The sequence below is a fragment of the Arachis hypogaea genome, chromosome 20 (assembly GCF_003086295.3).
Source record: "Arachis hypogaea cultivar Tifrunner chromosome 20, arahy.Tifrunner.gnm2.J5K5, whole genome shotgun sequence".
Lineage (NCBI taxonomy): Eukaryota > Viridiplantae > Streptophyta > Magnoliopsida > Fabales > Fabaceae > Arachis > Arachis hypogaea.
The window spans coordinates 140,233,339-140,248,614 of NC_092055.1; the positions used below are offsets into that span (position 1 = coordinate 140,233,339).

The 15,276-nt window shown below is 33.9% G+C and overlaps 1 protein-coding gene across 1 annotated transcript; it reads left to right on the plus strand.

Annotated features, from left to right (window-relative positions):
* Positions 1-2,949: 2,949 nt before the first annotated feature.
* LOC112784962 (lysine histidine transporter 1) lies at positions 2,950-8,383 on the plus strand. The gene is made up of 7 exons (XM_025828350.3): positions 2,950-3,108; positions 5,144-5,301; positions 5,400-5,783; positions 6,349-6,848; positions 7,646-7,737; positions 7,826-7,894; positions 7,992-8,383. The coding sequence occupies exons 1-7, from the start codon at positions 3,070-3,072 to the stop codon at positions 8,088-8,090; spliced, it is 1,341 nt and encodes a 446-aa protein (XP_025684135.1). The 5' UTR covers positions 2,950-3,069; the 3' UTR covers positions 8,091-8,383.
* Positions 8,384-15,276: the final 6,893 nt, after the last annotated feature.

The window sequence follows — 15,276 nt, forward strand, 5'->3', positions numbered from 1 at the left end:
CAAATGACATATTTCGAATCGATCATGGGTATTTTTGTCATGATCTTACACTAACAACTAATAGGGATCAAACCCTCCTAAGAATCAGATACACAGTGCACACAACATTACAAACCACAGCCATTGATATAATCAGAAGCCAAAACCTAATTTTGCTAAATTCAGCTTCAAAGCTCCCTAATCTGGTGAGCATCTTCACTTCAGCCTCAGCCTCATCAACATCTTCCTGCATCTTTCTTTCCGACAGTGCTCTCCTCAAACCCTCACCCTCCCACTGCCCTTCCATTTCATCTACCCATACAAAGAAGTTGCAGTCCGAGTTCTATCCATGGCAAAAAAAGTAAAATCAGATGCACATTCAACTCCCACAAAACAGGATGTACAACGGGTTACCTTCCAATTGGGACAACGGACGAACCACCTCCCAGGATTCATTGCCGTCCCGGACTGTAACAGTGTCACCCCCAACCCACAGAAACATCTGCCATTGAACTTCCTATCATGCACCCGTTTTGAAATTGAGCTTCCAGACACACTACCGCTGCCATTCGAAGGTGGAGTAAAGAGTCTTCGCCTCGACATTGGTATAATTTCGAAGATTATTGTGAATCTAGGGTTCGTGCTTTGGATGAAAGAATGTTTGAATTTTGGAAATTTTGGGGTTGAGGGTACATTATAATGGTCAGACATGTTAGCAATCCACGTGTGCAGCCCCCAAGCCATGTCACGCCGTGAAGTGCCACGTAAGGAGTGTTACTGACGGAATCAACGCCGGAATATGGATTGGTTAGTTTCGTCCCACGGAACTCATGATTGATGGACACATTTGGTAGTTTCCGTCTCTTGTGGGTAGATTTGTCAGCGTTTTCAACTTCCATGGGTAGAAATAATAGTTTACTCTTAAAAAAATTATAAATATATACATGTCATTCCAAAATTAAATCATTTTAAATATATATAAAAGATTTTTCATGTATTGTTAATCACACTTTTATGATAGTATTTCCAAGGTTTTTTATTGACAAAATCCATAATAATTTAATGGGTCTTGTTAACATATAACTTAATAGCACATTTTAAAACTACCATAAAAAGAAATCTATTTGTTCGGACTAAGATCAGATTTAATGGTTCCAAGTTCAAGAGATGGTAGGGGTCCAAGTTCCTATCTCATTAATGATCTCTGGTCGGAAGGACAATTTACAAAAATACTCCAATGTTTAATTTAGTAAGTGTCTTTTGTTAGTAGCTATAACGTACCTGTCTCAAAGTGATTTAATTGCCTCTTCCCTTTTATAATATCAAAGACGTCATTTTTGCTTTTTGGCCATTTTCCTGACTTAATAGTTAATACAATAATCTAGTAATGCTTTTATATTTATTGATATTTTCTAGCTTTTAACCTTTTTTCGTTGAGTTTTTAATTGAGATATTTGAGTTCGTAACGTCTCGATATAAGACCGTAATAATATTATTAAAAATAAAAAAATATATTATTATCTTTTTAAAATATGTATTTAGTACATAAGATAAATAAATCCTAATTTAATATATAGACATGATGAAACTTATTAGTAGTAGTTACTAAGAAGCCATATAAAAGCATTAATTAGGAAGTAGACACCGAAAATTCTTACAAGTTTCGTTGCAACAACAAGTCTCATTCTGTTTATTCGGTTTACGAAATTGTTTTCAGTCTCACCCATGGGATAACTTCCATTACTTATTCTTGTCCTATTCTATCAACTATATATGATTTAAATTTCACAAGAAAAGTACTATGTAATATGTATCAGTAATTACACATATATGTGCCAATTTCGTTGGTTCTTTTGTCAACTGACTGCAACCAATTAACTGCATATTCGGTCTAGAAAAAGTATAAGGTATCAATATATTATCTGTTAACTTTTGCTAATTCTTATTTATAATTGTGTTTTATGAAAGTGTATTTGTGGATGTGTCTAATAATTAATATATTTTAAATACATATATAAAGAGACACATTCAGAAAATATATCTATAAAGACACTTCTATTAAACACAACTATAAAAAAGACATTTTTATTAGACACATCCACGAACACACTTCTATGAAACATAATTATAAATAAGAGTTAGTAGAAATTGGCAGATATGATGTTGATAACATAGCGGAATCGTTCAGTTTATCAATGAACCACAATTTCCACAACACATGCTCCTTCTTTCGGCCGTTTCTTTCTTTATGAGTCAAATTTTTCCAAATTTCTTTTGAGCGGTCAGTTTAAGATTTATAAAAATATTAAGTACAAAATAATTATTAAATAATTATTAAATCATAGATAATATTATTTAACGAAAGAAAAAAAATTTAAAATTTAAATTTAATAAAAAATTATTTTTAATAAACTTTATATTAGATTTATTTGTTTAACAAACTGCTATAATATTAATTGAAATTATATTAGTTATTATAATATTAATTCCCTAACATTACTCAAAAATGATATCTCTTGCTCTGAATGAACCAACCTTTTTTAATTTCTTCTATTTCTTTTTGTAGTGAATGAATAGTAAACCAACCTTAATCAACCATTTGTGCAATGGTGAATTGAAATCTAACGCTGATTTTTCTAAATAAACACGGTCCCTGCAAAAAATAAATAAATGAATAGTGTTGCATTTCGACGAAATTTGTATCACATGAGTCATAACAAAGAAACTAAACATATATACATCACCAATAAAATAAAATAAAATAAAAATCTGAAAAGTCAATGTATGACCTCTTAAAAATCAACATGATTATTTTTCAATTCATGATTTTCAGAGATGACAAACGTCACGTCTAAGAACTCTCACTTTTTTAGACTTTCATTCTCTTCTTGTGAAGTTTTATTTTATTTTTCAAAAAAATAAATATTAAGAAACTGCCATGTAATGCTATAATATATCTCTATCTATAAATATTGAAACATTATAAGTTTTTCAAAGCTTAGAAGGGCCACACCCAATTTTCCTAAGCAAACAAGAACACACCATATATATTATCTGAATTGCTCTCTCTCTCTCTCTCCACCAGCAGCTATGGAAATTGAAGCATCAAATGGTCACAATAACAAAACTGTGAGTAGTTTCTATATACATAAGCTTTTATTATTGTTCTTCAACGTATTTAATTTATATTAGGTTAATAATTTAATATATAATTCTATGAGCTATATATATAGCTAGTAATATTATGAATTTCCAATAATAATGTTCATCTCGTCCATTATTTTGCCTTTTATTTTTGTTGATATTTCTCTATTTATTACTCACCATTTTAGTTTCTTAGAACACATGTCACTGGGGGTAAAATAGTAATAATAATAATAATATTTAATTAAATACAGAAGTATTTACTAATAGTAACACTCTTCATACGTCACCTAGTAATAAACCATACACGTACATGTGTCTTAAGATGACAAGATTCCTTTAACTTAAAAAAATTGGATTAAATACACACATGACTACATAAGATGATTTAAAAACGTTATACAAGTCAAACTAGAAATACATATGCATAACACGTATGAGTTTATATAAAAGTCAACAAGCTTTAAATATAAATATCTCTTATATGCTTAATAAGGGTGAGAAATTTTCCCATAATATATTATAAACAACTAAACATTTATATTATACAATATTAACATCACAAATTGGATGTCAAATTTATAATTAACTACGTCCAATATGACTTATCTTCATAAGTTTTTCTAAATAATTATTGTGTAGTTGTTGTCTTAGTCTCTTAGAGTTGTTGTTTTTGTATAGCATAAAAAATAAAAAAGTGCTGCCCAAAATGTCTCTCTTTGATAACTCATGCAAGTGGAGCCCAACATAAAATTGTCTCCACAATGAACAAAATTGTCAATAATCTCCAATTTGTGGCACTTCCTTTATTTATTTATTTATTGGTGAAAATTCAGGTGCAATCAACTTCACGTGAAGTTAATACTTGAGAGCCATTAGATGATTTGACTAAATTTTTATTTAATGACTCTCAGATATCCACTTCACTAAAGTCGACTTCACCTAAGTTTTCATCTTATTTATTTTGGAAGGATAATATTCTTTAGTATTTCAGAAAAATCCTGCTTATATATTCTCATTTTCTCTCATATAGGAAATATATGAAATAAAAAAAAAAGTTGTTTATCTATTAAAATAAGTACGTGCTACGATTTTTTATTATTTTTCTGCATTTCCATTGACTAATAGTTGATAGGAATTAATCTCTATATGGTATTTCTCACTATAATTGTTATTTATTTTATTAATATCATTCTTTTAAAATTATTTTACGGAAAATAATTAACAACATGAGCATTTCTTTTGTTAATGTTTCTCAGTTCTCACTATAGCTGGCCTTTTAGAAGGAAAGAAAAAAAAAAAAAAAAACAGTTGCACCAATGCTTCTAATAAAACTCTAGATAAAAAGAATTACTTTTTCATTAGTCAAAGTCATATACTCATATTGAAATGTTTGCTGAGCCTCGTCAAAGTCAAAATTGTCGACCAATCAAATAGGCAAATAGTGAGATAAGTATTTAGGCATCTTTTGAGAATGAGAGCTAAGAACATTTAAAAAAATGCATATCCTTAGAAGATAACAAAAAAAGAATAATCACTTTACATGGCAACAAATTTAGCCTTTTCCTCTGTCTTATTTCTATATAGTGTTGTATCCACAATTAATTCTGTTGCATTTGACCATTCCATAATAATATAATTTATTAGGTGACAACTTCAACTGTCTGAAGGTGTTATTTAGAGATAAAGGATTTGTTACACTACTATTGTCCATTCTGAAGAGATTAATCTTTTTCTTATTTCTTTAAAATATTCATCTTAAAAATAATTTGTTAGTACTAAAAATATTATAGAAATATATAGACTACATATAGTGTCAAAAGAATTATCAGAATCAGACAGATTAACTATTTTTTTTTAACGAATCGAACTAATTGGATTATTGTTTGGTTCAATTTAAAACCATAGTATCTAACTATCTATGTTAGTAAATATGTAAACACAATTAAGCATATGTATTATATATTTAGCTTAAATCAGAGGCTAATTTTACAATTGGTTGTTGACAAAATTAAAACAGAATGTAGAAAAATCAGAGAGGGAGAGGCAAATTGATGAGTGGCTTCCAATTGCATCTGAAAGGAATGCAAAATGGTGGTATTCAGCTTTTCACAATATCACTGCCATGGTTGGAGCTGGTGTTCTTAGTCTCCCCTATGCAATGTCACAGCTTGGATGGTAAAAAAAAAAAAAACTCAACTTGCATTCTTGTATCTACACCAATTATTTTTTTAAAATAAAAATCAGTCACCGTATATTTGTATATATTTATGCAGGGGTCCTGGGGTTGTAATAATGGTCCTATCATGGATCATCACTCTATACACACTATGGCAAATGGTTGAGATGCACGAAATGGTTCCGGGAAAACGATTCGACAGATATCATGAACTGGGTCAGCATGCATTTGGTGAAAAGCTAGGGTTATATATTGTGGTGCCTCAACAACTTGTGGTTGAAGTTGCAACGAACATTATATACATGGTAACAGGAGGAACCTCATTGAAGAAGTTCCATGATACTGTGTGTCCAAGCTGCAAGAAAATCAAATTGACCTTTTTCATTATGATATTTGCCTCTGTTCACTTTGTACTCTCTCATCTCCCAAACTTCAATTCCCTTTCTGGTGTTTCCTTGGCAGCCGCTGTCATGTCCCTAAGGTATAACTATACAGGAGAGGATGGTGAGACATCATGTGCAGTCAATTTTACGTAAAGTTGATTGCTGAGAGTCGTTAAATAAAAATTTAGTCAAATCAGTCAAATTATTTAACAACCCTCAGTTATCAACTTCACGTGAAGTCGACTGCACCTGAATTTCCACCGGAGAGGATTGTTATGGTGTCTAAAATGTAATGTCTAATTTATTAAAAAAAATTTTAAAATTAATATTTAATTTAAAAGGTATAAAAATAAATAATTTTTTAAAATTTAAAACTAACTAAAAAAATAATTTAGGTATCAATTCATAGACACTATAAAATTAGTTTATATAAAATTCTCTGAGTATGATTCAGATTATATTTTTTGTATGCTGACAGTACATGCTTTCAAAAAAATATTTTTGGGCTTTAGGCCCAATATAAAAACTGAATTATAATAAAATACAAAATATATATTAAAAATAAGTTAAATAATATATATATTTATATATAAATACGTAGCGACTAACTTGAAACTTTGAAAGCAAATTGTGTATTAAGGATGGTTGAATTTTTTGTTACAGTTACTCTACAATTGCTTGGGCGGCTTCTGTGGACAAGGGAGTTCAAGAAAACGTGCAATACGGTTACAAATCCGGTAGCGCAGCAGGAACAGTATTTAATTTCTTTAATGCCCTTGGAAGTGTGGCATTTGCCTATGCGGGGCACAACGTGGTGCTTGAAATCCAAGCAACAATTCCGTCGACGGCGGAGAAGCCGTCGAAGATTGCAATGTGGAGAGGAGTGGTTGTGGCCTACATAGTGGTGGCTCTCTGCTACTTCCCTGTTGCTTTCATTGGTTATTGGATGTTTGGGAATTCAGTTGACTCTGATATCCTCGTCTCGTTGGAGAAACCAGCTTGGCTTATTGCAATGGCGAACATGTTTGTTGTTATTCATGTGATTGGAAGCTATCAGGTTTATGCGATGCCAGTGTTTGACATGATTGAAACTTTGCTCGTCAAAATACTCAAGTTCAAACCAACCACAACGCTTCGTTTTGTTGCACGTAATATATATGTTGGTAAGTAATAACTTCATTCTTCTTCACACTAATAAATCTAAGTAATCTAAATTTTCTTATTACTAGAGTCCTGTTAGGGAGCCAATACCTTATTTGTACACATGTACAATGTGTACAATAGATTATATAAGTTACAAAATCAACATCACCCATAATATTTAGAATAATCATCCGGATCGAACTCTTGACCTTTCGGATCTAAAACTTTAATACCATGTCATGATATCACTCATCTCAAAAGCTTACGCTGATGGAAAAAAGTAATACTAATGGTTATATCTCTAATACTCTCTAAACCTCCATTGTACGCATTGTACAAATATTTTATTGGCTCCTCATACTTTCCCATATAATTATGATAGAAGGTTTTAATTTGAACTAATTTATTCACATTTGTTATTCTAAAAGATTTTATTAATTTTTTTTTAAAACTAATCTCTCTAAAATATAAGTTATTAAAAATTTATTTATAACTTTAGTCCTTTTTTTATTTGCTAGCTATGATCTCACTTCAATTATTGCATTTTACTTTTATATGTGTGATACAATGAATTGTGATATTGTTTATCTTAAAAATTTAAACAACTATGTAGATATATGCATGAACAATGTATATTTCTATTTTTCTATTTTTATTATGTTATTTTTTTTGGAAGGTCAACAAGGATATAACTTAATTTTTTAATCATAAAAACTTTAATATTATATCTTTAAATCATTTTTTAAATTATTCAATAAAAGTACATATGAATATTTATATATATGTTAGACAATGACATTTCTTTTTCTTTTTCCAGCATTCACAATGTTCATTGCAGTTACCTTTCCATTTTTTGATGGACTCCTTGGATTTTTTGGAGGGTTTGCTTTCGCTCCAACAACATACTATGTAAGTTATGACTACTTAACAATTTTATTATTATTGTTGTTGTTGTTGTAATAATTTTGATTAATGGATTGTTCTTTAAACTTTTCAGCTACCTTGCATCATGTGGCTTATAATCTACAAACCAAAGAAATATAGTTTGTCTTGGTGGACTAACTGGGTATGTTTAATTTTGGTTTTGTCTAAGTTACTATTTGTTCACAATTTATATTAATTAAGCCCTTTGTTTAACAATGATGCTCTATTTATCATTGCAGATCTGCATTGTGCTTGGCGTATTGTTAATGATTATATCACCAATTGGAGGATTGAGAACAATCATAATCAAAGCTAAGACCTACAAATTTTACTCTTGAACTCCTTTATTACAATCGTCAATTAGTGTATAGTTTGAAGTTGATAGTCATGAAGTCAACTCAAGACACGATTCAATGACACAAAGATATCGCTTTTGATCATAAATATTGGAATGTATTAATTGTTCTTATAAAATTCTTAGATGGGAAAGGAAATTGTTCCTATGAATTGTTCACTTTAGAGAGGAATGTAAGATATTAAAATATTTAGTCTAAGGTTATATGTAAACAATATATATATTTACTTTTGGAAATGATTTTTTACATGGATGCTCACTTATGAGATTTATATATATAATTGGGCTGATTTATCACGACTTAATAAGTTGAATTTATCCAAATTCAAGTACCAATGTGTTAATATATAAATTTAAATGTCAAAGTAAAAAACTTTCATTCAATTTAATGTTAATGAGTTGAAATTAAACAGGCTTATTTTGGCTTGAATCATTTTTAAGGGTTGAGATAGAAGATGACGATAGGTGTAATATTAGGAAATAAAATTTAACTAATTGTAACTATTAAAAAAAAAACAGTAAAACTAAAATTGAATGTTAATTATTTCCATAAGAATATTTTGTAATAATAGTAATAATATTTTGTAGCTGAAATTGTATATACTTTAGTTGTGTATTTTAATAGGTTAGAATATACATTTTGAATGAACGGTATTTTGAAAATAAAAAATAAGAATATTTTGTAATAATATTATGGAATCAAAAGATTAAATTATTGATTCACTCATAATTAATAAAGTCTAATAACATTGATGGTAATGAAATCTTAGTAGTTAACTGTTTTAACATAGTGTTTGGATTTTTAACGGGTCTAATACAATTAATTTAAAAATATTTTCGTCATTTTAATGATTTGGGACTATTTTTATCTTTTAATCATTTTTTAAAATTATATGAAGTGAAATTTCCTTCCACAAAGATAAGATAATCCAGCAAAATCTATAAAAGGGGAATCTCGTCACTATCCCAGGCCACGAGAGGGGTGGCCAACGTGGTCTACACCAATGCACGTGTTAGGATTTGGTTGAATTAGTCCCACATTGCTCAGGATAGCAAATGGAGTGGGTGGCCTAAGCTATAAATATGAGACTAAGTTCTCCATTTGTTTTTGTACCAGTCAGAAACACTTTAAGCTTGTATCTGATTTTTCTTTTCCTCTATACTCTTTGATTAGAGAGTGTTGTGAGGTGTAATTAGATATTTGCTTTGAGAGAGTGTGGGTGTACTGGGGTGCCGGTGAGAGAAAGAAGTCTATGTGTTGTAACAATTTTCACATAGTGATATTCTCTGGTTGTCATTTGACAACGGCCGTGGTTTTTTCTCCGGTAATTGGAGTTTCCACGTTAAATTCTTGTGTTGTGTTTGTGTCTATTTTATTTCTCTGTCAAAGGTGTTTTCTCAAGGGGAAATGGTGTCTTATTCCCAACAAGTGGTATCAGAGCTTCGGTTCGATGGGATTTATTCTTAGTATGCTCTGTGGTTGCAGCCTAGTCTGACCTTCCACATCAGAAAAGAATTTTGTCCTGTGACTTGAGGTTGATCTTTGGTTGCTGTTGTTGTTGCTGGAAGGCAGTGTGACACTGTGAGAGTGCAGTTTGGAAAGGTTCTGGCTAAGGAAAGACCTGGTATTTAAGTGTGTCCATTGTGACCCACCTCTCTTTCCTGGGGACCCTTCCTAGTGCACGGTTGAGTTATACTATTCCAGTATACAGTTGCAACAATGTTAGGATATTCAAGTGCTGTGAAGCTTGAAATAGAGAAATTTGATGGAAAAATCAATTTTGGCTTGTGGCAAATACAAGTCAAAGATGTGTTGATACAATCAGGTTTGCACAAGGTGTTGAAGGAGAAGATCTCTGGTTGCTCTCTCTATGAGAGAAGATGATGTTCTCTAGAAGACAAGAAGTATCCTCATGGTATTACCGCACTGCCATGGATAAGGATGAGTTGTGGCAATCGGGTGCACAATTGCACACGGGCATTGGTTGGCGTTGAGATGCAAGGTGTGTGGCGGAGTTAGGTCGATGGCTGAAGAACTTCCAGGAAAAACCAATTTGGAAGTTGCACCATGAATTTTCAGCAAGGTTTCGATCTGTACCAAGGTGAAATGCTTGGAGTGGTCTAATTCCAAGTGAGTATACTTTCATGGTGGAGTATGATAGTTCTCTGAACTATGATTGTCGGTATAGACAATGGCAACAAAGAATTGTCGGTGTTGACAATGGAAGCTGAAGATGTGTGACTATTTCAATCAAGGTGGAGATTGTTAGGATTTGGTTGAATTAGTCCCACATTGCTCAGGATAGCAAATGGAGTGGGTGGCCTAGGCTATAAATATGAGGCTAAGTTCTCCATTTGTTTTTGCACCAGTCAGAAACACTTTAAGCTTGTATCTGATTTTTCTTTTCCTCTGTACTCTTTGATTAGAGAGTGTTGTGAGGTGTAATTAGATATTTGCTTTGAGAGAGTGTGGGTGTACTGGGGTGCCAGTGAGAGAAAGAAGTCTATGTGTTGTAACAATTTTCACATAGTGATATTTTCTGGTTGTCATTTGACAACGGCCGTGGTTTTTTCTCCGGTAATTGGAGTTTCCACGTTAAATTCTTGTGTTGTGATTGTGTCTATTTTATTTCTCTGTCAAAGGTGTTTTCTCAAGGGGGAATGGTGTCTTATTCCCAACAGCACGCGCACTCAACCAAAACAGCAGTCTCGGGAAGAAGATCACCAATCTAACAAAAGCAGGTTGCTCGACGGCCTAAAAGAAGATACAAGCTGCATAATCCAGGAGTTTTGCCACTGAGTTCAAACCCTAGAAGGTTAGATCACCACAAACAAACGCTACCAACAAAAGCACACCGGCAAATCAATCTCTCGAACAGCCTCCAGAAAGGGAGCACAGAACGAGAATCCCGGATCAACATCATGAGAGGCATAGGTATCGCAGTCCATTCCGAGATTCCGACTGAGAGGACCATGGAGAAAGACACCAGAGATATTCCAAGCGAAGGCGACACGAATGTGTGCTAATGGAAGCAACTCTATTCACCGAGAAAGTCTTGAAAGTAAGTTACCAAAAGGGTTCGATAAGCCAACCGACATGAAGTACGACAACATCAAAGACCCTCAAGAACACATAACGGTCTTTGAGGCCAGGATGAACCTGGAAGGAGCGGTCGATGCAGTCCAGTGTCGGGTCTTTCCAGAAACCCTAGCCAGCTCAGTTATCAAGTGGTTCAACATGCTCCTGAATGACTCGATCTCATGCTTCGGCAACATCTCTCAGAAATTTCTGGCACAATTCGCCACACGTATAACTAAAGCAAAGCACCCGATCAACCTCCTAGGCATCACTCAACACCCGGATGAGTCTACAAGAAAATATCTCGATAGATTCAATGATAAATGTCTAATCATAGACAGACTAACCGACTCCGTGGCTAGCTTGTGCCTAACTAATGGCCTGATGAATGAGGATTTCCGGAAGCACCTCACAACAAAGCCCGTTGGTCGATGCATGAGATCCAGAGCGTGGCGAGAGAATACATAAACGATGAAGAAGTAAGCCAAGTCGTGGCCGCCAATAAACGACACCATGACACCTCGAAACAACCCTCACCCGAAGACACAAACGAGAAACAGTTTAAGCCAAACACTCAAAACCGACCGTCATGGAAATCTTTTTCGCCGATCTAAATGCACGGCAAGATGACCTGCCGAGACCAGAATCAGAGGGAGACTTAGAAAATCAACAAATAGGGCAATCCAGAGAGGAAGTTACTTACATCAACAACAATTGATAATTTATCTTTTAGCATTTTTCTTATTTGATATTTCATTTTCCTTTTTAACTTTTAAAGGACACTCCATCCTATCCAAAGCAGCAGAAAATTTTAACAAGACTCTCAACTTGTAAACATTTTCCATTTAAGTAAAGTTTTCCTTCTTTTTATGAGTAAATCCAAAATGTTAAATAGAACTCGACAAAACGGTTATCTCGGAGACTGATCACCCCCGAAGCCAATGAAACCACTACAAGAAATATGCCGATTACCATCAGATTCAGCGGCTCAAATTAGAGTAGGATTTATCCATGCATTCAGCAACGGTTTTGTTGTGGTATTTCTCTTACCAAATCGTTACCGGCGGATAACCGTTTCAGGCGGTAAAGTCGCCGATAAATATTTGGCGGAAACACTAGACAAATAGATGCCAAATGTAGCATTGTAATTATCGTCGGAAACATCCGACGGTAGACACGATTAAAGGAACGCTACGTTTTGGTGACCCACAACGCGTTATCGTCGGATATATCCGCCAATAAATTTTACGGTAATCATGTCCTAAATTCGAATCTCAAACCCTTTTTTTCTTCATTTTGAATTCAATTTTATCTCTCTAATCTCTCACCTTCCTCTCTCTCTCTCTCTCTCTAAACTCTCACCTCCCAGTCTTTCTCTAATGCCCCTACCGCCACTGCTGCACTGCTACTGTAAACCCCCTGTCACCGTTTCTGCTCTTCTTCTTTTTGGCGATGTCAGTAACACCTACTAATTTTACTTGTTATTAGATATTTTAAATTAGGATTTGTGTTGATGATTATTGTAGAATGGTGTTGATTATTCGGATTGCTTAGTGAAATCTCCATTAGATTTTTTATTATTGTTAATTGTTTTTAATATTTTACTTGAAAATTATTTTTCGGTGTCTTAATTTCCTTTTCAAGTTGTTTGCTGCTTTATATTAGAAAATGATTGAAGGTTGATTCAATTTCGGTAGTCCTGGAATACAATTATTCAAGCCTTTTGATTTGAAATTTTGGTAGTCTTGAAATAATTTTCTTTAGTTCATTATCTTTCACCTGGCCTCTATTTGGATTTGAAATTTTGATTGGAAAAACCGTTAACAAAGTTAGAATGCTTTGAAAGTTAGAATACTTTAAAAATTATTAACAAAGTTATAATGCAAAGTTAGATTGCTTTGAAAAATTAGAATTATTTGAAAAATTGTTAGAATGCTTTGAAAGTTAAAATATTTTGAAAAATTGTTAATAAAGTTAGAATGTTTTGAAAAGAAAATAAGATAGTATAAAGTTAGAATACTTTGAAATTTTAGTAGATGTTTAAAACCTCTTTGTGGGTGGATTAGGATTTTAAAGTTGATAGATATTTGGTTTGGATGAACCCTTGAAGGGTGGAAAAATTCGAATTTTAGGGAAGATTTTGTCGAAATTTTTATAAGATTCTGTTAAATTTATCATATGTACCTTCTCTTTAGTTGTTTGATTACAACCATGTCATCTTATTTATTTTTGTATTTAACTAATTTATATAATTTATGCATGATATTTTTATTTTTGAGAAACTCTTATGTAATATATTTCAACATTAGAAAAAGATTGTTTCTTTGCTGTGACTCAAGCTTTATTAATTTAATTATTGTATTGAGTGCCTTAATATGCTTTAGAGTTAGTGAATGTAATTGTGTTTTGATTAGTGTTAGTAATATATTTGTTGTGCAGACATGACGACAGGTAGGAGAGGTAGGTCGAATGGGTCACATTGTCGTGGTAGAGAGCGGGTTTCCACCAAGTTTTTCAGGACTGTCCAGTCATCGCCCTCTACCCCGACTACCCATCGACCCCTATGACGTCACAGATGGGTCCACCAGAGCAACAATTCATCATGGTCTCAAATCCGAACTACGTGCCTCCTTCTGCTACTCTCCCCTACAGATGCAATGATGACGTCGACAGATCTCGCGGTGGCCAATTCCTCTAGTGCCACCCAGCAGGATGCCCCTCCACCACCGCCCGTCATTCGACTGAGGATTTGGACAGATGACATACCGTCGTGAGTACATACTTTATTTTAATCTTACGCTTGTTAATCTTAAGTTTATGTGTTTGTTAATGTTAGGTTTTTTCTCTGCTAGGTTTGCACCAAACCCCAATTCTTGCACACAAGAGATCTTTGATGTCATTAAGTTGATGTACGACCACCCATGACCTACTTACACGCAGATCCAGACTGAGACCAGAGATCGATAGTTTCAAAAGTGGACGGTAAGAACCCAATAACATTTAATTAACTAACTATATTTGAACTGTTGATTATTCTAATGAACTAATGTTAGTGAATCAGTTTGTGCAGTTGAAATTCATATGGAATGTAGAGCATAATCTCATGATCCGAAAGATTTCGACCACTGGACAGCCAAACGTCTTTAGCAGATGATGAGCGACGTTCGTAAGGGACACGATTACCTGATGTCGTGGATCTGGCCAGCCATCAAGAAGAAATTGGAGGCCCATTTTACTCACGATGAGAGGTTCAAGCGTCAACGTCTGACGAACATCGCTAACAGGCTTCACCCAAGTCGTCGAAGTATACGGGTGGGTCGGCGACCTTCATGAAGACGAAGAGCAAACTGGTAAGAATTTTGTCGTTGTTTAATTTAGTGTTATAGTATTTATTTGAATTAGTTGTTTAATTTGTTCATTTATTTTATTGGTTGATATATTAATTTGTAGATTAAGTCGTTGGACCGTGAAGCGATGTTGACGGAGACCTTTAAGTATACTCATACTTTGAAGGCCAACAATGAGAAATTTGCTGACGAGCGGTCAGCGGCCCATTATGTGAGTTTAAATTAGTCCTAAGTTTTATATTTATTTGGTTAAAAGTCAATTATTTAACTGTTATCCTAATCACGACGTGTGTGACATAGGAGGATTACACGCAGAAGTTGGTGGCCGCGACGTAGCAATCTCAGCCACCTAGTGGGAACGATGAAGCCGGCTTCGAGATCTCAGTGGTAGATTCTGATCGGATTAGGCGCAAGACCACCTCTGAGCCCCACAAGCATCGTCATTTTGAGTTGGGATCATTCTTCATCAGTAGCCTCTGCTCCTCCATGTTGGTGGCTTCCTCTGCCTCTGTCACTAGTCCTACCGATCCCGAGGAGGCTGTTGACTTGAGAGAGGAAGTGCAGAAGATAACACAGGAGCTTCACCAGTAAGTAGCGGAGCAGTCTGAGCAGAGGTACAACGACCTTCTTGCATGCGTGGGAGGAGTCGTTGCCATCAGCTCAGACCTAATGGAGAAGTTGGAGCAGCTCGATCAATTGCGACAACAGATGGAGGAGTATAACCAGCAGATGCGTGCTGGAGA